This window comes from Podarcis filfolensis, assembly GCF_964270895.1.
Source record: "Podarcis filfolensis genome assembly, chromosome: 14".
Taxonomy (NCBI): domain Eukaryota; kingdom Metazoa; phylum Chordata; class Lepidosauria; order Squamata; family Lacertidae; genus Podarcis; species Podarcis filfolensis.
Window position 1 is genome coordinate 648,555 of NC_139616.1, and position 27,927 is coordinate 676,481.

The window sequence follows — 27,927 nt, forward strand, 5'->3', positions numbered from 1 at the left end:
TTGCATCTTAAAAAGCAGCAGTCTCATTGACATTCTTCTCATGGATATTAAAGAAAGGCAAAGGAAAGTTGTAACTGTTGAACACCATCCAAGCATTGATACATTTTTTAGCATGGTCAGTGAGAAATGGCTCCTAGGAACTCTGAGTCTCCTCCTATTGCATTACGTCTTTGACTAAGAAAGTGACCATTTGCTCTTGGTTTCCTAAGTCGTATCAGCTTATTTCTGCCTGGCCATACAAAACTCTTAGCATATTTGAAGCCAGCATTCGTCTGCCAAAGAAGTGGCACCTCTCCCCCAACTCCCATCAAGGATAAAACAATAAGCGGAGAGAGAATGACCGAAAGCAATGAAATCAGGTAAAGTAATTTTTGTAAATTCGATATTTCTTTCCTAAGAAATGGTGGCTGCAGTCCAATGCAAACTTACCAGCTAGAGTCCTACTGAACACAGTGGGGCTTGCATTTGAGTGAACATGAGGAAGGTTGATTTTCTGTGCATTCTGAGAGCATGGACCTGATTCTGCTCTTGTAAGAAATTAAATGAGTGTTCTCTCTCATTCCATGACAACAAGTAGTAAATGTTGTAGATTTCAGCGAACGCTCCCTGTAAATCAGCAGGCATGGGTTGCTAATTTAAAACTGGTAACAAGGATAACCAAACAAGGAATTCTTTGTCAATGGAAGGACATGGAAGTTTGTGCACCGTTTCTCATTTGCTGACATTGACTTGGGAAAGAGAACTTTTGCCCTTCAAAAAATAGCTACTTTGCACCTTGTTGTTGTTTTTTAACAACAACAACAAGCAAGCAATAATTTTAAGTTGCTGAACCTTCTAATATTAGCATACTATGTATGTTAGTACATAGATGTGATACTATCCCCCCCCCTAAAAAAAAAACCCCACACCTGAAACCAGTAAATGGAGAAAATAGAACAGGAGAGAATGAAGTGGGGAAAGTAGCAATTTGCATTCCGACATGGAAACAAGTGCTGCTCAGTTGGGAGTGAAGCCAAGTCATAAGAATGCATGCAGAAAGGGGCAGGCAGGGAACGGGAAAAGTTCTGTAAAATCGCAAGGTATTCTGCAAACCACATACATGTACACAAAGCAGCAAAAATTGCTGTTATGGGAGTAAAAAACCAAACAACAAATAAATAATAATAGTAACAACAACAACAACAACAACAACAACAACAACAACAACAACATAATTTGCACTGATTTTCTATACTAGACACCATTATGATGATGTTGTTGTTACTATTATTATTTATTTGTTGTTTGGTTTTTTTTAACCAAGGTAATTCAAAGCAACTTACAACATATAAACAAACACATATGTTGAAACTGTCATAAAAGGAAGAAATCTAAAAGACAGTTCTGTTTTTAAAAGGCAGGATTAGAACATCCCACTCACTCAAGGATAATTAAGAGCCAAAGACCTGGAGAAAAATAATGGTGTCTGATGTGTGAAATTGGGAGTGCGGCAAGGCAAGGCACAGCTGGATTGGCTGTGGGGTTGACTGTGGGGCCCAGTTCCCCATGGGGAACTCAATCATGCAGCTAATCCCCACTCAGAAAGCAGCTCTGCCAACCAAATGCAGGGTGCTTTGCTGGGCATAGAGCTTGCAACACCCCTTGTGGTTCCCAACTTCTCCCAAACCAGGTCACTGTCAGATAAATTGTCCTGCCCACCTCTCAAAGTTGGCTCAGGGGGTGGGGGTTAATGAGCAGGGCCAGCCACCCTGGGCTTACCTGAACAATGAATAAGACTGAAATTATTATGCAGCTCAGGACCACCATACCTCAAGGACTGCCTCTCTCCCTATGAACCTCTGAGGCCCTTCTTTGTGTGCTGCCTCCTTGAGAAATCTGGAGGGTGGCAACATGAGAAAGGGCCTTTTTTGTGGTGTCTCCTCAGTTGTGGAATGCTCTCCCCAGGGAGGCTCACCTGGCGCCTTCACTACATGTTCTTAGTCACCAGGTGAAAACATTCCTTTTTAACTACATTTTATGCAAATCTATCTCCTTTTTTCTTTTGGTGATGTGCTTCTTCTGAGTCCATGCAAAACTCTGCCTACAGACTTTCTTCCCCCTTCTTCAGGAATTTGTCAGAAGCACAGAACAACTGGAAAAATTCTGGAACAGGGCAAGAAGATTCCTCAGGTAAGCATATGTCAGGAAAGGGGATACCCACAATGTAGTCCATAATTGCCTAATTGGGCCTTCTGTGAAAGGGGGGAGTGGAGGAGGACGCACAAGAGGCCAATTAACCTGCTCCAGGTGTAGCACCCATCTTTGCTGCAGGTAAGCGTGGGGGGAGAGCAACTGCTAAAGTGCAGCAAACGCAACCTATTCCTGTGCCTTCAGCGCAACCCAAACCGCCTCCTGAGTGCACCGGCACTTTCTCCCACATAAGTTGGATGGGAGCCTTCTGGATTTGTCTGTGGTAACTTTTTATACTGTTAACCTGAGTTTCATACCTCTCCCTGCTGTGCGCACAGAGTTTCAAATGCGGCTCCTTTCCCCTCTTGTGGTCTGCGACCTCTCTTGCTCAAAGCATAATCAGGACAAAGCCAAAAATGAACTAGTTGTCGGTGTCTGCAGAATAAAGGAGCTTTTGTGGGGACCTAGAATGGCTTTTCTGTTCCTCAACAACTTTGTGCAGGGTTTCGATGGCACTCTGCCATTTCTTGTTATGGGAGCATTTTGCCATTGTTGAACAGAGCCAGCTTTAAAAAGGGGCTTCCTTGCTTCTGGGACTCAGAAGGGCTTCCCCATTGTGTCTGTTCCTCCTTTGTGTGCGGCAACTTCCTCAGTGGTGAGAAGAGCCCTCTTGGATCAGACCAAAATCCTGTCTGATCCAGCATTGGGATCCCTAAGGGGGAGGGGGCAGTTTGAATCAGTTGCATTGAAAGGCAAAACTATTTCTACTTCCCCAAACAGTATTCTCACAGAAACCCAGCCATCCTTTGAAATTTGCACTTTGTTTAATTTTGCAATGCAGTTTCCCCACCAAATAATGCACACAAAAAGGTATATACTGAGGATAAAGTGTGCCACTGGGCTGCATGTTCCTCACCGCTGTCCCACATGAATGACTTTGTGCACGTAGAAACGTGGCACAGCAATGAGAGGACAAGGCCAGATCCTTTGTCCTGGCTTCAGGAAGTTCTTATATGGAAGAGCATTCAAATATTGTATCTCCCACTTGGTGGGAAAACAAACAAATGGGTTTTGCACCTTCAACAATTCCAAACAAGAGGGACCCTCAGGAATGTCTAGCTCAGGGATACAGAGGCCCCGTTTTGAATGAGCCTCGTTGTGTGGCGGTGGCAATCCAGAGTAGCTCCACCAAAGAGTTTCCAATCCCTTTCAAATCCTCTGCTGCCTTCCTCCCTGACTTTCCTTCCCTGGAAAAATGCAAACTTTCCCTCTGCCTTTCTTTGGGGGATTTGTTCTCCCTTTCCATCCCTTGGTGGCAAAATGATCTTCGCCTTAGTTTTTCTCTCAGCTGAGGATGCAGCACATTCCAAAAGGGACTCTCAAACTTTCTTTCCTTCCCGCCTCCTGGCTGAAGTAAGAGTCGAGTAGCACTTCCCCCACCCCTCCATGGGTTAGAAACAAGTGCTGCTCTGGGGGCTACTTGAGAACTAAGTGTGTTGTTGTTGGGCTAAGCCTTGTCCTATTCTGACTGCCAAACCCTCTACCTCCATGCTTACCAAATGTCTGTCTCCCTTCCATGGATCCAAGTCCTCCCTCCCTGCCACTTTCTGGATCCCTTCACTTTGTCGCACTCTAGCACAGCCATGAAATAAAACACATGGCTCTGTAGCACCTCCTCGTTTGGAGGCAGTGATGCATCTGAGTTGCAGCTGCAGGAGAGAGGCTCCTTCTTATGCGTTGCACTTTTGGGCATCGGGCCTTGGTCCTGGGTTGGGGGTGGGGGCTGAAGACCTTTTGCTCGTTCTGCAGTGGGGTCTCTGCAATATCCCAGTCTCCAGGGCCCTGGAGTCACCCCACCAACATAGGAGGGGAGCTGTTTAGCCACTGCATGCTCCAAAGTTGAGCATTCAGGAACTCCGAAAACATTCAGTGCCTCCATTTCCAGACAATGGGATGCAGCGAGTTCTGTGACATGCAGTGGAACTTCCAGGAAAATACGACTTAGGTCACTCTGAAAGTGATGTTGGAGCAGCCTGCGTCCTTTGCCCAGTATGTGCACAGCAAATAGCAGATCTTGGTGAAAGGCAACATGTAGCAAGGATCATTCTAATGAATTCATTATTATTATTATTATTATTATTATTATTATTATTATTATTATGTTATAAGATTATTGTATCATCTTAGAAGGTTGCACAATCTTAGAAGGGTCATGGCTGTGACTATTGTGAAGGACCCCACACTTCTGAATTTGCTACCTCACTCCTGGTGTTGGGTTGGCCTCTGTGTGAAACAGGGCCCTGAACTAGATGGACCTTTGGTCTGAATCTTGGGCTCTTATTAGCTATGATAAGAATGGAACCTCCATGTACAAATACAGTATACCTCTGAATATCAGGCAGCAGGGGTAAACATTAACAAGAAGTGAGGACTATTGCCTTCAAGCCTGGACTTCCTGCTGGCAACTGGTTGGCTACTGGGGGGGGGGGAGCAGGACATTGGACCCTAATGGATATTTAGACTTACTCAGCAGAGCTCTTACCTTCTTAGCGCTCCAAGCTTTTGTAGTTTTTATTCCTTTAAAAATCTTGACAGTGAGGAATTGCATCTAAATGCCAAATCCCACCTTCTCTATAGCAGAATAAGCTGCCTGTAGAATGGGTGGCAAGCACTGAGACATCATTAATGAGAAAATTGTTATGTGCCGCCTCAATCGCTAAGCATGGAGAAACTTCAGGGATTCCAGGGCTCCGTTTCCTTGGAGACGGTGGTGTCTTGAGGATGTGTGGTTTTAGTTGCACACATATAGAACCTGAGCCTAAGATGGAGGGGCTCACAGCATTAACGCCCCAACAGATGTTGCTTCTCCATTAGTCTCAGCTTGAGAAGTAGCACAGAACAAGCAGGGTTCTAGGTCTCCGGATTCAGTGGCAGACCTTGGCAACTCAGATTTCAGTGGCCCCCTGTGCGATGCCAACCTCTGGTGCCCCCCACCTCTTGCCTTCCATTGGACACCATAGTTGTGGCACCTGCTGCAGTGCCTGCAAGGCTCCCTGCCCTGTGCAACTGAACTGGCCTAGATCTGCTTCTGCCTGCTTCCAGCTCAGCTCTCTCCCCCCACTCTACCCACAGTTCTCCTCCCAAGCAGCTAGTGGGGGTGGGAGTAAAGGCCACCCAATAGCCTGGAGGGCAGTTAGCTCTTACAACTGAGCTCGGGTTTTTCAATATGCTGATGAAGACCCTTAGGTGGCCCCCTAAGGTCACTTAGCCTTACAAAGAAACCTGTCTGACCAGTCCAGCAACCTCCTCCATGAGATTCCAGTCCTCCCTGGGCCCAAGAGCCCAAGATCTGGATGGGACCCAGGGCATCATACAGACTGGCCCCGCTCCTGCAAAACACAAGAGAATATTTCATTGTCTACATGGAGATGCATGGGTGCTGCAGCAGTCTTCTATTTCTCTGCCTGTTCCCCAGTGCCTCTCTGGACCACGTCTGCTGATGGGCTGGTTAAGCTGAGGATAGACCCCACATGTCTGCAAGCTCCCATAACTGTTCATCAGATGTTTCAAGAATCCTTAGAGAAATATGGGTCTCTCAATGCAATGGTCAGCAAGAAGGATGGGGAATGGGAAAAGATCACCTTTGCTGAGTATTACAACTATTCTCGCAAAGCAGCTAAAAGCTTCCTGAAGGTAAACTTGGGGGGCCTGAAGTGGGAGATCCAAAATGCTGTCCTTTGGGGTGTGGCTCTTGTGTGGTTGCTTTTCAGAGTAATTTTTAAAGCTTAAGGAGAGGTGTGAACAATAAGGCCACCCAATAAGAACAGACGAGCATCCTAGGAGGGTGGGCAGGTCCCTGGCAGGAGGACCAACAGCCCCAACGTCGAGAGCAAGCCTGAGAGATGTCTGGTCCAGAAGCTGTCTGTGTCTCGGTGGGGGGGTGTTACTGATGTGCCAGTGGGCCAAGCTCATAGTGTTTCTATTAGTGTTTCAAGCCCTAGCAACTTGGGACCAGCTGACCTACAAGATGGCCTTACAAGACTGCTTCAATCTGCAGAACTGGCACTATTGTAGGTGCCACATAATCCCAGTTCCACATGTGCTGGAAACTGATCTTTTAGTGCAGCAGCACCTGCACGCTGGAACTTCCCACCTATTGACCTCAGGCAGCATTCAGACTCCTATTTCTTTTGCAAAAAAATTGTGCTTTATCTTCTTTCTTTCTCTCTCCAGCTTGGCCTTGAGCGATTCCACAGTGTAGCGATACTTGGATTCAATTCCACAGAATGGTTCATTTCAGCCGTGGGAGCTGTTTTTGCTGGGTAAGCTTTGGAGGAGGCATACAGGACTTATTTCAGGCACTGTTCAGCCAACCTTGCTTTGCAAGATCAGAAACAAAAGGAACCACCATTTATTCCATTATGTCACCACCTCACCAGTATTTCATTTTTTTTTTTTACTCTTTTCTTATGTTGATAGCTCACCTTTCTTCCAGCTTGGAACCCTGAGCACATGTGCTTAGCTTTTGCAAGACTATATCCTGGGGAACACATTCTATACTGTAAAGCCAGCGATGTGGAGCCTGTGGCCTTCCAGATGTTGTTGGACCCAACACTCATCAGCCTAGCCAATGGCAGGGGTCAGAGTCCGGCAACACCTGGGTGGTCCAGAGGTCAGGGTAAGGGACCCCTGACCATTAGGTCCAGTCATGGCCGACTCTGGGGTTGCGGCGCTCATCTCATTTTATTGGCCGAGGGAGCCGGCGTACAGCTTCTGGGTCATGTGGCCAGCATGACTAAGCCACTTCTGGCGAACCAGAGCAGCACACGGAAATGCCGTTTACCTTCCCGCCAGAGTGGTACCTATTTATCTACTTGCACTTTGAGGTGCTTTCGAACTGCTAGGTTGCCAGGAGCAGGGACTGAGCAACGGGAGCTCACCCCGTTGCGGGGATGCGAACCGCCAACCTTCCGATCGGCAAGCCCTAGGCTCTGTGGTTTAACCCACAGTGCCACCCGCATCCCAAGAGGTCAGGGTAGAAGACTCCAATTTCCAGTGTTACTTGCACTGTTTCCATTACACTGCTGTTTAGTTTCCAACAAAAATTACATCATTGGGCTTGCTGTCCACTGTGGTGGAATTTTGTGCAATTAGCTGCATTGTTATTATTATGTGATATTCCATACCGTTAGTTTCAGTGTGAAAGAAACACAATGACAATGGGTGTATATCATCCATTATGTGTTGATTTGTGGACTGAAAGCAACAATAACAGTAAATACAGTCCATATGCATCAGACTGATTTCCATTCTGGACACAGGATGAATGAGTAAACATTGTCAATTTCCACACCAGTTTCCGTCGGCATCCTCTGACCTCCTGAGCCACAGATTCCCCAGCCTTATGAGTAATTCTGGCAGGGTGAGGAAGGAGCCTTGGAGTACCATGGTGTGACCTAAGCCCTTGCAAGGATGGTCAAATTTCCTATCTGGACTTGGAATAACCAGCCAGATTACCAGTGTGGCTAGAAGCTGATGCTGGAAGCTAGAGAGACAGAGGCATCTCTGCTCAGCACTGGACCCCCGGCTGGGGGGGGGGCACTTCCCTGGCAACCTAATGGGGAAGTGACATCTGCTGGAGGGTTAATGCTGTGACTGCCTCCATCCCATGCTCAGTTTGTGTATGGGTGTAAATAAAACCATAGGTCCTAAAGACACCACCGTCTCTGCTGACCTTTGTTGCAAGGAAAGTGCAGGAACCCCTAGAGCCTCTCTCGGAGATTGAGGTGCACACAACATTGCCAGGAAGCAAAGCTTTCATTTTTTAAAAGTGTCTTTCCCTCCCCTTCCAGCGGCATTGTGACAGGGATCTACACAACCAGTTCTCCTGAGGTCTGCCACTACATTGCTCAGGACTGCCGAGCTAATATCATTGTGGTTGAAAACCAGAAACAACTGGACAAAATCACGCAAGTAAGAGACTCCAGCTTCTTCTTCTTTTTACTGACCTGCACAAGAAAGTTTGTGCTAGAAAGCTAACCCATTCCCAGAGGAATCGACTGGGGGCTGAGAGGCAAGGCTGGTTGCAGCTGGAGAAGGACCTTGCTCTGGGGTGAAGCACCTGCTCTGCATGCAGAAGGTCTCAGGTTCAATCCCTGCCACCCCCAGTTAACAGGATTAGATAGCAGGTGCTAAGAAATAACCTTCTGCCAAAGAGCTGCTGCCAGCCAGGGAAGACAATACTGGGCCAGGTGGAGCAGCGCTCTGATCTGTCTGCCTTGTTTTCTGGGAAGGCCTGAAGAGCAGAGTCAGGCCTCACTGAGTTGGGTTGTATTCCATCAGCCTGAGCAGCTGCAGATGAGGAGGAAACTCCCCAGATCAGCAGACCTTGCACTGGTGCTGGCGAAGGGGAGGCTGTGTGGGTGGTAGTGCCCCCTGGGGTGGGATCACTTGGCAGGGTGCTGGGAGGCAAGGGGCGGCATTGAAAAGCTGGGCTCACTGGATCAAGTTCATCCATTTTGTTGAATTAATTAAACCAAATACAAGCACCCCCTACTTACTCACATTTTATTTGCATGCAACTGTGTATACGCACAGCACCAGGAAATACCGGTAAATAAATAGAGTCCAGCCAGGTAATGGTGGGAGAGAGCTGGAGAGTCCTCATGACTCCCAAGGAGACCCTCCCTGGAGCCTGAAGGGGACAGCAGTGAGGGCAAAGGATGCCCCAGAGAGACCAGTGGCGCAGCGGGGACCATCGGCTGTGGGGAGGACTGCAGGGCCTGCGCCCTTCCAGGGCCTTTTCCAGCTGGCCCAGGCCCTCATTTGGAACAAACTTTTGGGGAAGTGCGGGAAGTTGTTCTGCTATTGCTTCCCTGTTCCAAGTGGTTAATGTGTTTTAAAATGTCCTTAAGCAGTCGGTGGCATTTTAAATTTTTCTTTCTTTTTCTCCTTTTTTGCTTTGTTGGGGGTGGGTGGGTGGGATGGATATCTGGTTGGGGGTTAATTTTAGTATAATTGTTCTGTTTTTGTTTTTTGTTGTTTTATTGGTTGTTGTATAGTTTGCGTTTTGTTTTTAAGGGGCGGGATCAGGGCTGCCTGGGAGTGGGGCCCCAGCCAACACAATGGCTGGGGCAAGTTCCACGGGGGGGGGGGGGGGAGCACTGGGACATCCGATCTCGGTGATCATGGGCAGGAGGAGGAGTTACGCTAAGACCAAACCATGTCATTACCGAGGAGGCAGGTTTAGTCGTTTGAAGACTATCCCTGCCTCCGGGTCTGGTCTTGACCGGATGGATACTGGAATCAACAAGGGAAACCCACATGACCTGAAGGTGTTGCTGTGTCAATGCTGTGCCAGGTCAATGATGAATAAAACCACTGCCATCCATGACTTGATCGTGGATGGAGGACTTGACCTGGCATGTGTAACAGAGACTTGGTTGGATGAAGCAGATGGGCCTGTCTTAGCTTCTGCTTGTCCACCAGGTTTCTCTTATGCACAACAACCCAGGTCATGTGGGTGGGGAGGGGGGGGTTGCAGTGATTTTTAGGAAGTCACTAGCTTGCATCAGGCATCCTACTGGGAAGACCCAGTTCTCTGAGTGCATGTTCTGGAAGTTGGGCAATAGGGGCAGTACAGGATTCCTTTTGGTGTACCGACCTCCCCACTGCACCAAGGATTCCCTGCCTGAACTGCTTCAGGTAGTGGCCCATGTTCTCCTGGAGACACCTAGTTTGGTTGTCCTGGGGGGTTTTAACATCCATGCCGACACGATCTTACAAGGGGCCGCTCGGGACTTCGTGGAAAGCATGGCCTCCATGGGGCTGTCCCTGAATAAGTTTGGTCCAACTCATAGCCACGGACATGCCTTAGACCTGGTCTTCACCTCTAGTGAAGTGGGTGATCTGACACTAAGTAAAAGTGAAACAAAAGAAGTGCCATGGTCAGATCACTTCCTGGTGCAACTGGACTTCTCCGCGACCCTTCCCCTCTGCAGGGAGGTGGGACCAATTCGGATGGTCCGCCCCCGCCACTTAATGGATCCAAATGGTTTCCAGAGAGTGGCAGGGGATGCTATATCCCATGTTGATGGCCTTTCAGCTGGTTCCCTGGTGGCCCGCTGGAATGCGGAGTTAACCAGGGCTATTGACTGTCTGGCTCCGAAGCGCCCTCTCCAATTGCATGGAGCCCGGACAGCCCCATGGTTTTCTTCGGAGCTGAGGGCGATGAAACAATCACTGAGACGGCTAGAGCGTCGGTGGCAGAAAACTCACTCCAAATCTGACCGGACACAGGTTAGAGCTCAACGTCGAGCCTACCAAGTGGCGATAGCAACGGCGAAGAAGACTTTCTTCACCGCCTCTATTGCATCTGCAGAAGATAGTAGCAGGAGACTCTTTCAGGTGGTCCGCAATTTAACGGAACCACCTTTACCACCGGGGCCTTGTAAAGACCCCAAGATCTCCTGCAACGATTTTGCAAAGTTTTTTGCAGATAAAGTCACTCATATTCAGAAGGAGCTAGACACCACTGTGGGAGCAGGGCTGGGGCAGGAGAGTGCTAGAACCCTGTCTGGTCAAGTTGTATGGAATCAATTTCAATCCGTTACCCCGAGGATGTGGACAGGCTGCTCGGACGCGTGAAACCAACCACCTGTCTCCTTGATCCTTGCCCATCCTGGCTAATAAAAGCAAGCCGGGAAGGGCTGGGCGATGGGCTCTGCGGGGTGGTGAATGCTTTCCTCTGTGAGGGAACATTTCCAGATCCGCTGAAAGAGGCGGTTATTAAACCGCTTCTTAAAAAACCATCTTTAGACCCGGCCAGTATGGCTAACTATCGCCCAGTCTCAAATCTTCCATTCTTGGGCAAGTTGATTGAGCGGGTGGTTGCTGAACAACTCCAGGCACGCCTGGAGGATGCGGACCATTTGGATCCCTTCCAATCGGGATTCAGGCCTCATCATGGGACTGAAACTGCCTTGGTCATGCTGGTTGATGATCTCCGGCGGGCTAGGGACAAACGTGAGAGCTGTTTCCTAGTTCTGCTGGATCTCTCAACGGCCTTTGATACAATCAACCATAACATCCTTCTGGACCGTCTAGAGGGGCTAGGAGCTGGGGGCACTGTTATGCAGTGGTTCCGCTCTTTCCTCCTGGGCCATGTTCAGAAAGTGGTGGGGGGGTGAGTGTTCAGACCCCTGGGCCCTCACTTGTGGGGTGCCTCAGGGTTCCGTCCTCTCCCCCATGCTTTTTAACATCTATATGAAGCCACTGGGAGAGATCATCAGGGGGTTTGGACTGGGTGTCCATCAATATGCAGATGATACCCAGCTCTACCTCTCTTTCAAATCAGAACCAGTGAAGGCGGTGAAGGTCCTGTGTGAGTGCCTGGAGGCGATTGGAGGATAGATGGTGGCTAATGGATTGAGGTTGAATCCTGACAAAACAGAAGTACTGTTTTTGGGGGACAGGGGGCGGGCGGGTGTGGAGGACTCCCTGGTCTTGAATGGGGTAACTGTGCCCCTGAAGGACCAGGTGCGCAGCCTGGGAGTCATTGTGGACTCACAGCTGTCCATGGAGGCACAGGTCAATTCTGTATCCAGGGCAGCTGTCTACCAACTCCACCTGGTACGCAGGCTGAGACCCTACCTGCCCGTGGACTGCCTCGCCAGACTGGTGCATGCTCTAGTTATCTCCTGCTTGGACTACTGCAATGCGCTCTACGTGGGGCTACCTTTGAAGGTGACCCGGAAACTACAACTATTGCAGAATGCGGCAGCTAGACTGGTGATTGGGGGCGGCCGCCGAGACCACATAACACCAGTCTTGAAAGACCTACATTGGCTCCCAGTACGTTTCTGAGCACAATTCAAAGTGTTGGTGTTGACCTTTAAAGCCCTAAATGGCCTCGGCCCAGTATACCTGAAGGAGCGGTCCATCCCCATTGTTCTGCCCGGACGCTGAGGTCCAGCGCCGAGGGCCTTCTGGCAGTTCCCTCATTGCGAGAAGCAAAGCTACAGGGAACCAGGCAGAGGGCCTTCTTGGTAGTGGCACCTGCCCTGTGGAACGCCCTCCCATCAGATGTCAAAGAGATAAACAACTACCTGACATTCAGATCACATCTTAAGGCAGCCCTATTCAGGGAAGTTTTTAATGTGTTACATCTTAGTGTATTTTTGGTCTTTGTGGAAGCCGCCCAGAGTGGCTGGGGAAACCAATAATAATTTACATGGCTCAGCCTCCCCGCCTAACAGCTGGTGTGCTGGTAGCCCAGCAGCAGCCACAGCGGCCCTTTTCCTGCGCATCCTCCAGCCGACTCCAGAGCTTCAACTCCAGTTGTGTGGAGAGAGAGAGCAGGGGAGAGAGCTGGAGAGCAGGGTTAAAATGGGTGTTTGGAGGCTTTTTAGAGGGTGCTCCCCACTTTATGTGGTTTACTTTATGTGCATGGGGGCCCAGAATGCACCCCCACATAAGTGGTGGGGGGGACACCTGTACTTTAAAATGGATTTTGAATAAATGTGCAATTGCTGACTGGTCATGAATTCAGAACAATGCTTATTATAGGGTAAGGGGGAGGGACACTGGGGATGAGTTATGGAACCAAAGGCGGGGGTGACCCCTAAAAGTTTGGGAACCCCTGATAAAAGCCAAGCCTGCTGGGCGGGGGTTGGGTACATAAGCAGTGGCTCTTGTCAATAGATTGCTGGGGACAGGAGGAATGCAGGGGGCCCAACCCGCAGAGAGTGTCCTTGCAGTGGCGTAGTGTGGGGGGTGCAGGGGGGGCCGGCCGCACCGGGCGCAACATCGGGGGGCGCGCGCTCGCACTGTGGAAGAGACTTGAGTGCTAAAATCCACAGGTTAGGGGGCGCAAATTACTTGCCTTGCCCCGGGTGCTGACAACCCATGCTACGCCACTGTGTCCTTGGCCCAGGAAATCCTATGTACATGGCTGCTTGGAAGGAGCAGGGTCTCTTCCCTCCTTCTGCTTGCGTCATCCCTAGAAAGCACCGGCCGAGCAGATTTTCCCTTGCCCTGCTCCTTTCCAAGGGAAAACCTGCTCTTCAGTGACAGATTGGAACAAAGGGCAATCCAGGGAAGTTGCCGTTTGCTCTGACTGAGCGCCAAAGAGTGGTTTTCCCTGAGGGAGGCCATGGGTGGTAGCTGGGGAGCAGTGGAACAAGAGGGGGTTTGGAGAAGCCCCAGGGCTGCGCTCCTGAGTCAGCCTGGTCACTAGCAGCTCAGGTATCTCTCCCCATGGCTGAGAGTCTTTTCCCAGCTCTTCCGGGTTCACTAGCTATGAGGCTTTTTTTGGAACAAGGATTTAAAATGCAATAAATTCACATATGTTTCATCTCCCCCCCCCCTTTAAATGTTGCACAGATCCAGAATTGTTTACCACACTTGAAGGCCATTGTGATGTACAGGGGGCCCTTGGCTGAGAAGCATCCCAATTTGTACACGGTATGATGGGCAAGGAACCACAAACCATACAAGAAATTCTGCTTATTTCTGCTTATCTGATTCATTTTGTCTCTTCTTCCTTGTTGCTGGAATGCCTGAAAAACAATGAAAAATGCCTCCAGGAGTGCAAGTTGTTAAAAATAGTAAAGAACAGCATTTCTTTGGAATACATTGTGCATGCAGAATATAGCTTACATATGAAATAGTTGGTGAGCTTGTTATCCTGCAAGCAGAATATTCCAAGGACTGTTTTCAGTGAGTCTTTTTCTTCCTTTAGTGCAAGGATGGGAGAACCTCTCTCAAGCCAAGGGCCGCATTCTCTTCTGGGCAGCCCGGCAGGGGCCTCATATGAACTTGACACACATTTGCAGTTCAAGGGCATTTTCCAGGGAGGCCAGGGCACCAAGAAGGCAGGCAAGAGGGAAGCCCAAGAGCCAGGGAGCAGCCTAAAGGGCTGCATCCAGCCTCTGGGCTGCAGGTTCCCATGCCGGCTATACCAGCATTCTGCATGAATTCCCTGAAGCCTCTGCAGAAGAGCCCTGGGGCTCATTTCCCCTTTGCTCTTCAGATGCAGCCCAGCCTTTTCAAATGGCGGCATCAAATGTCTGTGGAAACGGAAACTTTACCCTGATGCAGGAGCTTGCCAAGAAATCCGCAGCCAGGCGGCTTGGGAGCAGAAGGATTAGCGCTTCATGGGATGACAGGGATCACTTGGCCAGGATGAGGGCATTATGAAGCGTCACCAGGGAAGGAGAACTAATCCTTGACCCATAACCAGAGGGATGGCACCTGCCCAGCGAGCGCAGAGGGCAGAAAAGGACGTTGGCTCACGGAGACTCGCCACAACAAGGAACGTGGATTCAGGAATCTTTAGCTCAAACATCCATTCTTTATCATCATGTAGTTATGCCTTAGACTTGAGAAACAATTTGGTGTAGATAAGGGCAGCTTCAGATCAGCCCTATCACTGACTTCAGTTAGATTAACTCTCCAGTAAGCGTCTGCTTACACATTATACATTTAAAGCACCTCACCCCCAGAATCCCGGGAACTGTAGTTTGTTAAGAGTGCTGGGAACTGTAGCTCTGTGAGGGGTAAGCTGCCATTACCATTTGAGCATGTTTGCAGCAAGTGTCTTTAGTACAGGGGTCACCAACCTAAGGCCCATGGGCCAGAAGCGACCTGTGGAGGTCATTTGACCGGCCCATGAGCTGCTCCCAAACTGAGCTGCCCGCTCACACTGCGCTAAACTGGCACGGCGCGGGGACTCGCTTCCATGGCACTGGGAATCGTGTCTGCGTACGTGCCGATGCCAAAAATCGCATCTGCGCAGACACAGAGCCCAAAAATTGTGGGTGCGCGCGTGCAATCCAACCCACAGAGAAATCTCCATGGGACTGATCCGGCCCAGGCAAGATACACCTTGCTGACCCCTGTATTAGCTGATTCACATGTACTTGTACGTTGGGGGAATTTAGTAAGAGTAACAAAGATCAGAGTTTTTTATTTCTCTCTGGTAAACAGGCTATCAGGAAACAGAAGTTCAGCAATGTTCACTGATTTATTTAGCGCACGTGCGCCCTGCAAAAAGGCTCCCAAAGCAGAACACGACAGTCCCGACCCTCAGGCTTATGAGAGCCCACCTGCTTTTGACATCTGCTCCTGAATTCCAGATGGTGCTTATAAGGATTGCCACACAACTCCAAAAATTAGCTATTTAATTTGCTTGTTTTACTCTTCCCTCCTCTTCCCCTTTTTCTTTTGTGCCGTGTTTGGTTTTGCTTTTTTTTATAGATTGTAAGACAGCAGGGAGGGACTGTCTTGCTTTTATTATTATATGAGCTGTTCTAGAAGTCACGTGGCTGAAGGGCAGGGTAAAAATGCTTTATATAAATTATGTTAAATAAGCAATGTCTTTCCTTCCTGTTCTATTGCAGATGGATGAATTTATGGAGTTGGGCAATGAGGTCCAGGATGGAGAGCTGGATGCTCTAATTGAGTCCCAAAAGCCAAATCAATGTTGTGTTCTGATCTACACATCCGGAACGACGGGGAAACCCAAAGGGGTGATGCTTAACCATGACAATGTGTGTATTCCAGGCACCCACCTCTCCATGGGCTGGCCCATGGCAGGAAAGTGCAGTTTAGTCTTCAGCTTCAAATAGGCAGTACCTGGCCGTGGGAATGCTTGGAAGTAACTTGCCTTAAGAACACAACAGGACAGGAAAAAATGTTTCTTAAACTCTAAGCAAGAGAGCAGAACAATCCATGGGGTTTGTTGGGACATCTCTCAAAAGCCTGCCTCCGGAATGTCAAAAATTTCACCCAAACCAGAACGGTTCAGGCCATGGCAGCTGCAGGTAGGGCTGGGAATGAACCCATTTGAAATCATGGAGAGCTGCTCCCAGTCAGTGCAGAAGAGCCAGTGGTCTGAGTCTGCATAAGGCTATATTCCACATGATTTGCACACTGAACCTCCCAGGGTTCAGTTGCTGGCTCCTCCAGCTGGAATAATAAGCAGACAGCAGGTGATGGAGAAGACTCACTCCCCCAGGCCCTAGAGAGCTGCTGCCTGCCAGAGTCTACCGTGCTGGGCTAGATAGACAATAGGCTACCTCTGCAAAAGGCTGCTTCCTGTGTCCCTGACAGTGGATGCAAAGTTGGTGACTCCTGTTTCCCTACGTGATTTCTATTCTGGCTGGTCGACCTGCTCCTGACAGCTGTCAGCAGAGAGGTTATTTATAATGTCACCCTCAGCCTGGAAAAATCCCTTGCCCACATGTGTGGGCTGATGCCCTCTTTATTAAAGTATGTTTCCCTCTGCCTGTGATTAAATTCGGAGCCACAGCATCACAGGATGATGCAGAAAAGCATATTTAGATGCGCAGGAGACACCAAAGCCTTGGACTCAGAAGAAAGCTTTCTCTGCCACCAGCTCTTGCACCTGCTTGATCTCAGCCTTTGCCCATTGCCCTTCTCACATGCCACAAAGCTTCCCAGTCTTACTCCGTTCCTAGTCAAAGTGCTGTGGTCAGAGTGCCGACTGGCGCTGGTCACAGGACGCAAGCTCTTTCCTACTGAAACAGCTTCACTGGCTACCAGCCTGTTTCTGAAGTTTGGGCCCAAGAACCTAAGAAGAGGCTGGCTGCTGGATCCGGCCCATCTAGCCCAGCCTCTTGTCCCCCAGCCAGATGCCCCCAAGGGCAGCCTGCAAGCAGCACCGGAGCACAAGAGCCCCTCCCCTCCTGCTGCCTCCGATTGTGGACTTCGAGAGCTCTTTCCTCCATGAATTTGTCTAATCTTCTTCATCCCTCTATACACATCTGCCTGGGTGCTAAGCTCCTCGGGGAGCACCTTCTCTGGGTCCTGACAACATCAGAAGCTCAGCTGGTGGTGAGACAAGAGAAAGCCTTTTCTGTGGTGGCCCCCAGGTTGTGGAATTCCCTCCCAAGAGAGGTCAGACAGGCTCCCTCTGTCTATACTTCTGCTGGGAGGTTAGGAGCTTCCTGTTCAGGCAGATGATGCTGAGCACTGGGCAGCTGCCACTGCAAACTGAACTTTAATGCTGATTTTAAATGTGCTTTTATGTATTTTAACCATTGTTTTAAACTAGGGTTTACTTTGTATTTTATAATGATGTTTTAAAATGTTGTAAGCCACCTTGAATCCCAACCTGGGATTCTCCCAAATCCTTGGAGAGCTGCTGCCCTTCAGAGTCAACATTACTAGGCTAAATGGACTAATGGACCACGTAGCATTTCAAGAAGTGTTTGGTGAACACAAATTTGAAGTGGGCCAAAATCCCCCCTCCCGTCCCCTCTGATCATGGAGCGACAATTCCCAGAGTTCTCTGGGGAAAGGGATTGAGCCCCCTGGACCAACTCCCACTCCCAGAATTATTTGGGGCAAGCCGTGAACTGCTTCAAGTGGACTCAGTGTTTTCCATGCATGGTGTGAATGTGACCTTGGTCTTTGCTGATGGAGGGCTCCTTGTTGTCAAAGGACATCTGCTCCATTATCTAACGCCTCTGTATTTATCTGCACAGATAACCTGGACTTCAGCCCATGCCAGCCGGGCAGGGGACATGCAGCCGGCTGAAATCCAGCAGGAGACCATCGTCAGCTACCTTCCTCTCAGCCACATTGCAGCCCAGATTTATGACCTCTGGACTGGAATCAAGTGGGGAGAACAGGTCTACTTTGCAGAGCCGGATGCCTTAAAGGTCTCTGTACAAAAAAATGTAAAAAATAAAAATGCCCCAGTTATTTTTCACTCTTCAAAACTGTCAAGTTGAACTTGGTGTTTTTCAGTGAGATGATGCAGAAGACCCTTTAAAGCTTTGGAAACCCCTCTGGGAAACAATAAGAAGCAGACTATATGGGGAACAAACAGTTAATTTACTGCCTTCGGGGGTGATTAAACCCTTCAACACCCTTTAAGTGTAAAGTCAGACTAGTGATCAGGATGGTTAAAGTATCATTGACTGCAGATATATGTCTTTATTCTAACTGTCCCTTCCTGGACAAAGAGTCTGTAGATTTTGAAAGAACTACAGAACTCAGGCTGAGCCGAAAGGGAGCACTTTTTGAGAATGTCTTTGGTAGCCACAAAAAGCCTTCCCCTCTTTTCAACAATGGGGTCTTCTCTGAAATGAAGCTTCACCCATTCCGAGTGAGGGGAATTCCTGTCTAGGAATGATTGCCTTCACTCTCAAGTGGCTTTGTTTGACCTCAGAAATATCAACAATATGTAGCCAAATAGGAGTAGCTAGCTAGTGTCAGGCTATATTGTCTATGCAATTTCTGGTTGTCTGTGGTCTCTGCTTTCCAATTTTGCCATCCATTCTTGGTCTTTTTAGGGGGGCTTGGTGGGTACCCTGAAAGAGGCACTGCCCACCTCACATATGGGAGTTCCCCGGGTGTGGGAGAAGATAATGGAAAAGATCAAAGATGCCTCTTCTCAATCTGGATTTGTGAAGAAGAAAATCCTCTCTTGGGCCATGTCGGTCAGCTTGGAACAAAACCTGAGTGCCTCTTATAGGTATGTCATACAGATCTGGCCAGCAGGAGATTGAGCAGAGATTAGCACCAGGGACTCCTAGTCCTTAAAAACAAGCTCAGGGTAGACTTCCATTTTTCCAGGTTAAAAAGGTCAGGTGGTTTTTGTAGGTGACAAAAGACTCAGCTGAAACTTTCAGCTTTCATGTCATTTTAGAACAAGCTAAAATCTAGCCAAGTTCATCAAAGTTAGAGTTCAAGAGACCCTTTACAAGTTGCATGGAACCAGGCAGAGTGCCTTCTCAGTAGTGGTAGCCCTCTCCATGGAACGCCCTCCCATTAGATGTCAAGGAAACAAAGATCTGATTTTCCATAGACGTCTGAAGGCAGTCCTATAACGTGAAGTTCTTAATTTTTGAAGTATCGTTGTGCTCTGTTATATTCTGTTGGGCGCTGTCCAATGTGGCTGTGACAGCCCAGTCAGATGTGTGGGGTATGAAAAACAAATTATTATTAGAAATAGAAATAGTGCTGAATGAGACAAATACCAGGTGGAAATGGGGGGAAAGGCCTTCTTCTCTCCCTTCATTCCAGCCTTGCAAAAGACACTCCAAGAGAATGTGAGGCAAGGCCCTTGAAGGGGGTGGAAGTGTGGTAATGTTAAAGATAGTAGGAAAGAATATATTGAATAAGTATTACCCTTCCTTCACTCACGCTAGTAAGTGATGTAGCAGAGCAGATTCCACTCAATATAGCTGGAAGCTAGTTTGTAGATTCGTTTGAATCTCTTAGTTAAGATTATTTCCTGGTGTCCCCTTTAATCCCTCCTAAAAGAATAAAGACACAGGAGTCTTTCTGAGTAAAGTAACAAAAGGTTTACTCACATTTCAGTTCACGATTTGATCCCTGAAAGGCAGAGTTTTCTTAATAGTTACATAAAGAAAGTGTGAGTTCATCTCATATGTAGACTGAACTCATGTGCTGCTGGCTGAGAGCCAGCAGACAGCAAAATTACATTAAGAGAACAAAACGGCTGCAGGAGACCAGCATGACAGCAAAAGAGAGAAGCAAGACAACAGAAAGACAAAACCAGACTGAGAAAATTGCTGCAAGACTCAGCTCTTCTGTGGAGTCAGCCAGAGCCATGCCCATCTCCCAGGTCACATGCAGGTGGAGGATGCTCCAGACCAGAGGAACAGGAAGTTACCCTGACTGGATGTCCCCCTCCCTGTGCCCACTCTAGGGAAATAAGGAATGTTGCATTTGACTGCACCAGTGGATTACACCCTACAGGAGGGAGAACCCTGAGGGCCAGAAGCTGAAAACTGGAGGGCCACATTCCTCTCTCCAGTTTGAGGTTCCCCACCCCTGGTGTAGTCCAACAACACCTGGAAAACCACAGGTGGCCCATCCCTGGAGCAGAGCATTTTTGGCCTCTGTCTCGGGAGACAATGGAAGAGTGTGTTTTGGGGAGTGAAGTCAAACTGCTGGAAGGTAGCAGCCCCTGCTGTGGCTGCAGAGACCAATGCAGGAGAGACAGGTTTGGTTGAAGCTGGGGCAGAGGAAGGTGTCTGGTTGTGCTGATGCAGATGCACAGTAGAGTAGACTGGAAGAGATATTATTCTAGGCGGCTTCCTGGGGGGGGGAGCCTTTTCCCTGTGGCTGCTTTGCATATTGTTCCATTCTTGATGTCAGTTAGAAAAAAATTCCATTTGGCCTCTTTTTCTGTATCTCAAAGCTATTGCCATTACTCTTGTGGGGGGGGTCTCCCTCCCTCCTGTTTTATTTTCCATAGTGATTTAAAGCCCTTTCGAATGAGGTTAGCAGACTCTTTGGTACTTGCTAAAATCCGCCAGGCTCTGGGCTTTTCTCGGTGTGAGAAGCACTTCTGTGGAGCCGCTCCTCTCTCGACAGAAGCGCTGCACTTCTTCCTGGGCCTGAACATCCCCTTGTATGAAGCTTACGGGATGAGCGAGACCACTGGCCCACACTGCATGTCCAGCCCATATGTTTACCGGCGTTACAGGTAAAGCTGTGCCATCTTTGTTCTTGCAACCTGATCGGAAACAATCTTGCAGTCAGGACAATGGCCCTCAGTTAGGGATTGGTAAGAAATTTGATTCCGTTCACACTGAAACGCGAACCAACCTAATTTGTGCTTTCTGAAACTGTTCACAAACCACAATACAGTCATCTTTGAAACTTGCATTTCTCTGAATTTTGCAATGCAGTTCTCTAGCCCAAGTAATGTGGTTCAAAAATACATATATTGAGGTAAAGTATGTATTTGAATCCATGTATCAGTGAAAATAAAGTACAGAAATGCTGGTATTGAGTAATGCTGCTTCTGGGACAAGAAGGGCTTAGGGGAACCAGACGGTGTTAGCTGTATTCCTTCCCACTGCTGATGTTTGCACATTTAACTTTTTTTAAAAAAAAGTTTTTAAAGCTTCCAGCTGCCATCTTGCCTTTGTCCCCCGGTGCCATTGAAGTTGAATAATTCCGAAGCCTTGTGCATTAAAATAGATGCCCGCCATCTATTTTTATTTTTATTTTAAGCTGGAGCCATCTTCCCCAACTCCTCCAAGACTACAGAATAACTCCAGTTCTGGGGCTCTGAGTTTTACAGCATCTGTGTGTCAGAACACTCACATGTTTTTCCCCCAACAAACATACACAATTATTTATTTTTCCACATGGGAGCTCAGAAAAGGGACCCAGGCAGGACTTTGGAGGACGTTTGGGCCCTGTCACCTGCCCAAGCAGGGCTTGGGGGGGTCAGGCCTGCTGGGGGAGGACCACGATGATGCGACTGTCCGCTCTTTGGGCTGTTGGTGCTATCGCTGCTGCTCCTCATGTTCTCTTTCCCTTGCAGCTGCGGCAAAGCTGTCCCAGGTTGCAAAGTGAAGTTAATGAACAAGGACGACGATGGCAATGGGGAGATTTGCTTCTGGGGGCGAACTGTTTTCATGGGCTATTTGAACATGGAGGACAAGACCAGGGAAGCGATTGATGAGGATGGCTGGCTGCATTCTGGAGATCTGGGGAAGATGGACAGCGATGGGTTCCTCTACGTCACAGGAAGAATTAAAGGTGAGATGCCCTTGTGCAACATTTCCTGGGACCTAGTCATTCTCAGCAGGCCAGCATGTTTAGCACCAGGGTTGCTCAGTGGAGAGGGTCACGCCTTCTTGGTGTGTTTTTAGGGGGACCCTCATCAACCAAGCATCCTGTGCCTTCTCCCCTTGTTAGCATCTACAGAGCCAGCCCACCCCTGAGGTAAGGGGAGGCAACCACCTCAGGCTGCCTGAGATGTAGATCTTCCCTCACCCCTTCTTCCTTGGTGGGGAGGGGGCTCCATTTTTGGGTCTGGCCCTGGCAATCTCCTCTCCTGCTCTTTTGCTATTCCAAATCTGCAGTGAATTGTCCTGTCCTGCCCCCTTCTGGTGGTTTTGCAGCTGGCACTTCAGTCTAGCATTTCCACACGGTGACACAGAGGCTCAGCTGCTCACCTTAGAAAGAGCTGTGTTTCAGAGGGAGAACACCTGCTTTGTACATAGAAGTTTCTGGGTTCAACACCAGGCATTTCCAGTTTAAAGGTGATGGGGAAAATCTTTCTCTGCTGGAGGTTTTCTCCTCCAGTCCTTGTGGGAGTGAGGTCAGCTCAGGAAGCCCTTACACCTGGGTTTGTCTGCTCCCAATGTACATTGAGTTTTGGTTCTCCAAGCCACATAGTCCCCCTCAGCACACCAGTGTAGTGGATGCAATCCTGGTATGGACAAATTTGTCCAGTTTCTCTCGGTTTCTCATTATTCTGACCATAAACTTGGCTTCTCACATTTCCACATCACTTTGCTTTTTTTTAAAATCCTCTATATTTCAAAGGATAATTGTGTTTCAGTTCACATGTTGAAGTGTGAATTAAGTAGTTTCTCATTAAACTACAGACAGAAACAAAATTCTCTCTCTTCCCCCACCATCCCCATAGTCCCATAGCAAGGGCTTTACATTTTCCCCACTTTCTTTTTTCTTCTTCCATGGAAAATTGGGCTAGCACTACAGGTGGGCAAATAAAACGATTTCAGTTTCTCATCTTCCCAATCTTCAGTTCAGTTCTACACAGTCACACATTGATTGTTCAAAATTACTTTTTTAAAAAAGAATTAAATTGCCAGACATACAACCTGTTACAGTTCGCCCCCCCTTGCAACAGCAACCCCAACTACATCCAGTTGTATCTAGGACAAATTTCTCCTGACATCCACCTTTTAAAAATGCAATTTTGGCAACTATAAACATTTTTTGCAAAGTAATTTCCCAAATACAAGGCAGTATAACCTGCTATTTTCACTATTCTAGGCAACTATTTTTGGCACACTTTTTGTATGCATTGCTTGACTGAAGAACTGTCCTCCAAAACCTGGAGAAGTGTGGATTTTGAAGGATGCCTGACGGGGCGTATATTTTGCAAATTTATCCCCCATCCAAGAAGGCACATGCATGTCCTTTCTTTGGGCTTCCTAATGTCTCCTCTGGTGTGACTCATCAGAAAGCAAGCTAAGCCATCCATAAGTAAAAGAGTGAGATCTAAACTCCACAATGAGGAATGCCTTGTCTGTCTGTCTGTCTGTTTCTCTCTGAGTGCAAACCAGTGTTTCCTGTTCTCAGAGATCCTGATTACAGCTGGGGGTGAAAACATCCCTCCAGTCCCCCTCGAAGATGCTGTCAAGAGGGAGCTGCCTCTTGTGAGCAACGCCATGCTGATTGGAGATCAGAAGAAATTCTTGTCCATGTTATTGACTTTAAAGGTACAGGTCCAGCACAGTTAAACATTTCTGGCAGATGTACAAATGAGGCATAGAATTCAGCGGCTCACTCACTTGGTGTTGAGCAGGAGGGGGACACCTTCTCCATTGAAAACTGCTTATGGCAGTGGTGTCTCCTGAAGGGAGGGTGGGAGGCCAGAGGCAGGGGCGTAGGAAGGTGGGCGGTGCGCCCTGGGTGCCATCATGGAGGGGGGTGACAAATTATCAAGGAACAATTACTGCCCTACTAGGGCGGTTCATTAAAAACTTTTTTTTGGAAAATGGCTGAGGGGAAAAACAGAAGATGGGTGGCCATCGGTCAGGCATGGTCTAGTTGAGATCCCCAGGGGTTTGGCTAGATGACCCTCGGGGTCCCTTCCAACTCTACAATTCTCTGGTGCAGGCTTGTGCAGAGTTTTAGGTACAAGTTGGATGCAAGGGGTGCATAGGATTGCAGCCCATCTTACGCACCGTCAGCTCAGGAATAAGTCCCACTGATCAGGATGCGACTAGATTGCTGCTGTGCAGTCCTGTTTTTTAAATCAATGTTTTCCTTTTCAGATGATAGAGCATGGTGAAATCACAATAAATAAAACCTCCCCTTCAGTAGTTTCAAGCACTACTACAGGTTCCACATAATATCTGTACTGCATTGTTTACTGTGACAGCACCTGCACTTTGGAACTCCCCACCTACTGCAACAAAGCACGTGCCTTTGCTAGACTCTTTTCGGGCACCTGCTAAAAGCATTCTTCTTTAGGCAAGCATACCTAGATGCTTAGGAAGTAGAAGTAATTTTAATCTTTATATTTTAGCTTTTGTATGTTCTAAAGTAGGATTGTTAATTTTTCTTGATTTTACTGCTGTGGTGTTTTTTGTTTTGGTAAACCACTTTGCAGGTTTTTTAAAATAAATTTTATTAAATAAATAAACAATAAATATAAATAAAATAACACAAGCCTAAACACAATCCACCCTGTAGATTTAAATATCTGTCCACAGTCGTCTACTTGTTATTAGAGGCCCAGAATAAGAAAATATGAAATAACATAAAACCATTTTTGCAGGCAATTTTTAAAAAAAAATTCAATGTGGGGGGGTGACAAGAAATTTTCCGCACTGGTTACCACCTGACCTTCCTACGTCTCTGGCCAGATGCCGTCCCAGTGTTGTCAGATTCCAGCTCCCATCAGCCTCTCAGCCAGGACTGCCTAATATCAGTGGTGGCAGGGTGTAGCTCTCCCTGGTCTATGAAATGCCGTCCCCAAAATGGTTCAGCTGGTACATGCAGTATCATCTTTTCCAGAACTTTCTGTTCTCTAAATTTTTAACTCTCATTGTGGTGCTTTGAAAATTCTGTTTCTGCATTTTTTTTAAGCATGTGCTTTTATTCCTTTAAATTCCAAGATGCTTTCTGGGGCTTGCTGCAGTTTTTAGTTCTCTTTTACATTTACTTGCTGCTTTTATATTGTTGCATTTTAAATACTGTGGATGACTGCATAGTGTGGAAAAGAAAATGGGACAGAGAGACGCTTCTCTACCTTTCTCCTGTTAGCAGAACTTGACTCATCCAACAAAGAGAGAATCCAATACTGTCCCAGGACCTGGAAGCTCTGGGTCTGAGATGAGAAGCCTCAAGACAGAGGTGCCCCCCTGACTCCACTATTGAACCTTCAGCTCTTCCCAAGCCACAACTCTCAGTGACTCTGCTCCCCCCCCCCCCCCAGTATTTTGGCCTGACTGAAATGTCTCCTTGAATGCAAATCCTCTGGCTTGTCTGGATGTAAGACTCTCTGTGTGTAGCAAAAATGAAACAAATCCACATTTGCTGCTCTGCTCCCTTTTTGCCACTGGCAGGTGTCCTCTCCCCTGCAAAGGCTGCCCGAAAGGGCATGTGGCCTGGCTGGAAAAGGTTCCTCCCTCTGGACTAGATGGAGCTTTGGCCAGATCCGGCAGTAGGGAAGTTCAGGCTGGGTAGCTTCCTTGGTACTAGCAGGTCCCCTTTCCACACCAGGATCACTGCCACATAAGTACCTGTGTGAACACTTTATGCTGTAAACCACCCTGTGATCTTCAGATGAAGGGTAGTATATAAATTTAACAAATAATAAAAAGCTGTTTATTTCACCACACTCTCCTTCCCCATTTCCAGTGTGCAGTGGATCCTGAGACTTCTGAGCCTATGGACAGCCTGACCCAAGAAGCCAGGGAGTTTTGTCAGAAAGTTGGCAGCAAAGCCACTCAAGTGTCTGAGGTTGTGCGGACAAGAGATCCGGCTGTTTATCGGGCCATCCAAGATGGCATAGACAGAGTCAACGGACGGGCAGCGGCCAATGTTCAGCGCATTCAGAAGTGGGCAGTTCTACAAAAGGATTTTTCCATTTCCGGTGGGGAATTTGGTAAGTTTTCCAAGGGCTGGGTTACAATCTGGAATTCAGTTATATTAAAAATTCCAGATATATCTCTTTGGAGGGATAGTAAGACTGCTAAATTTGGGGTTTGACTTTGGTAAACGTATCCAGTAAAGTAGAACTGCAGGATCTCTGGTGTATTCCATCCGTCATAGGCAGTTCTTCAGCTGGGATCATTAAGCCTCTGGATTAGAATCCACCTTTTCCACACACACTTTCCTCATGACAAACTGCTAATATCAATTCATTTCCATTTTAGGTCCAACCATGAAATTAAAGCGGCAAACTGTTGTTGAGAAGTACAAAGATGAAATTGATTCCTTTTACAAAAAATAAAGTCAGCCGTCCAGTATTGCTCTTCAAGCTCCAATAGAACAGAAACGCACATTCTGTAGAATATGTAAGACCATCTTTCCAAGGAAGGTGTTTGAAGACCACCACCATTTTGAAGAGGAGCACCAGATACTAACAAGAGCACGTTTTGGGTTCCACTTCTAAATGCTAATTAGGCTACAGAAGCCAGAGAGAAGCACGCACCCCAGAATCAATGTTGGAAGGGGTCCAGAGGGTCGTCTAGTTGAGCCCCCTGCAATGCAGCAATCTCAACTAAAGCATCCATGACAGATGGCCAGCCGATCAATCCAATATTCATTCCAGTGAATATAGATTTTCATTCAGTTATTGATAGGGATGGACCAATCTGCCGGTTGTGATTTCTCATTTTCAGTCCAATCTTAAATAGGATTTGCAACTTTTCAACATCAGTTTGTTTCTTTAAAGAAAGCATTCATTTTAGTGTGCATTTCTCCAAATACACAAATCTCTATTCTGCCTTGGTCAGACCACACCTGGAATACTGTGTCCAATTCTGGGCACCACAATTTAAGAATACTGACAAGCTGGAACATGTGCAGAGGAGGGCAACCAAGATGATCAAGGGTCTGGAAACCAAGCCTTAGGAGGAACGGTTGAGGGAGCTGGGTATGTTTATCTTGGAAAAGAGGAGACAAAGAGAAGAAAGGATAGCCATTTAAAAATATCTCAAGGGCTGTCACATGGAAGATGGAACAAGCTTGTTTATTCATGCTCCAGAGGGTAGAACCCAAACCAGTGGCTTCAAGTTACAAAAAAGGAGATTCTGACTGAACATCAGGAAGAACTTTCTGATGAGAGCTGACAGTGGAACAGACTCCCTTGGGAGGTGGTGGCCTCTCCTTCCTTGGAGGTTTTCAAGCAGAGGTTGGATGGCCATCTGTCAGGGATGCTTTAGTTTAGATTCCTGCATTGTATGGGGTTGGACTAGACAGTCCTCGGCTTCCCTTCCAACCCTACAATTTTGATTCTTTACTGTCACAATCAGTGAGTAGGATTCTCCTAATATACATATTTTGTATGCAGTTTTCCTAAGTATAATACATTTTGACATTAATTTTGACCAATATATGTAGTTTTATGTACACTTTCCTATAAGGTATATATATACCTTTGGTTGGAGAACTGCACTGCAAAATTCAGAGTAGTATAATTTCGAAAGTTAGCTGCATTTTTGTTTCCTGCATTGTTTTGGGACACGCTAATTTGGTCTGGTCACATTAAAATGTGAACTAAGCTAAATTTTTCCATCTTTATTTATAGCTTCTGGAAACAATTCAGATTCAAACACTATTTCTGTTGAAAACATAACCATATTTTTTAAAGTTATGTTTCCTAGCAAATGAAGTTAAACATACTAATTTGTACTAAATGCCACAGGACTGCTTTCATTGAATGGGTGCAGGTTGTATTTTTGTCATCTGAATAACAAATTAAAATAAAATTATATAGATCAGACTACAGAATTCAAGTTTTGCAACAAATGAAAAACAGGCATTGGCACAAGATGTAACTATGAGTTAAATCAATGGTCTTTTAACCCAATCTTACAAGTTAAGGCTTTTTCTGGCCCTGGCGAATCCAGGTCTCTCTTAGCTGAAGATATGAACCAAGCACCTTCTGAATGCAAAGGTTAAAAACACCTCTTGAATTTATGCTGATTCATTGTAGTAGCAAAGAACATGACAACACAAAACATATTCCTTATG

General features: G+C 47.3%; 1 protein-coding gene across 4 annotated transcripts; it reads left to right on the forward strand.

The window, feature by feature from the left end:
* Positions 1–123: 123 nt before the first annotated feature.
* On the forward strand, positions 124–27,676 carry ACSBG1 (acyl-CoA synthetase bubblegum family member 1). 4 transcript variants are annotated; one of them, XM_083586555.1, is made up of 14 exons: positions 124–359; positions 2,108–2,169; positions 5,645–5,862; positions 6,403–6,491; positions 8,022–8,142; positions 13,552–13,632; positions 15,570–15,719; positions 17,679–17,855; positions 18,492–18,673; positions 20,426–20,656; positions 21,506–21,723; positions 23,299–23,438; positions 25,588–25,834; positions 26,106–27,676. In XM_083586555.1, the coding sequence occupies exons 1-14, from the start codon at positions 337–339 to the stop codon at positions 26,180–26,182; spliced, it is 2,016 nt and encodes a 671-aa protein (XP_083442681.1). In that variant the 5' UTR covers positions 124–336; the 3' UTR covers positions 26,183–27,676. The 4 variants fall into 4 exon arrangements, with proteins under 4 accessions (XP_083442681.1, XP_083442680.1, XP_083442682.1 ...); XM_083586554.1 differs by having other exon boundaries at positions 138–359; positions 2,087–2,169; XM_083586556.1 differs by lacking the exon at positions 5,645–5,862 and having other exon boundaries at positions 138–359; positions 2,087–2,169.
* The last annotated feature ends 251 nt before the right edge of the window (positions 27,677–27,927 follow it).

Coding starts and splice junctions, on each gene's coding strand:
- ACSBG1 (XM_083586554.1), top strand. CDS start 337: ATGACCGAAAGCAATGAAATCAG. Junction 8,143..13,551: donor AACTGGACAAAATCACGCAA/GTAAGAGACTCC, acceptor AATGTTGCACAG/ATCCAGAATTGTTTACCACA. Junction 18,674..20,425: donor AACCTGAGTGCCTCTTATAG/GTATGTCATACA, acceptor TATTTTCCATAG/TGATTTAAAGCCCTTTCGAA.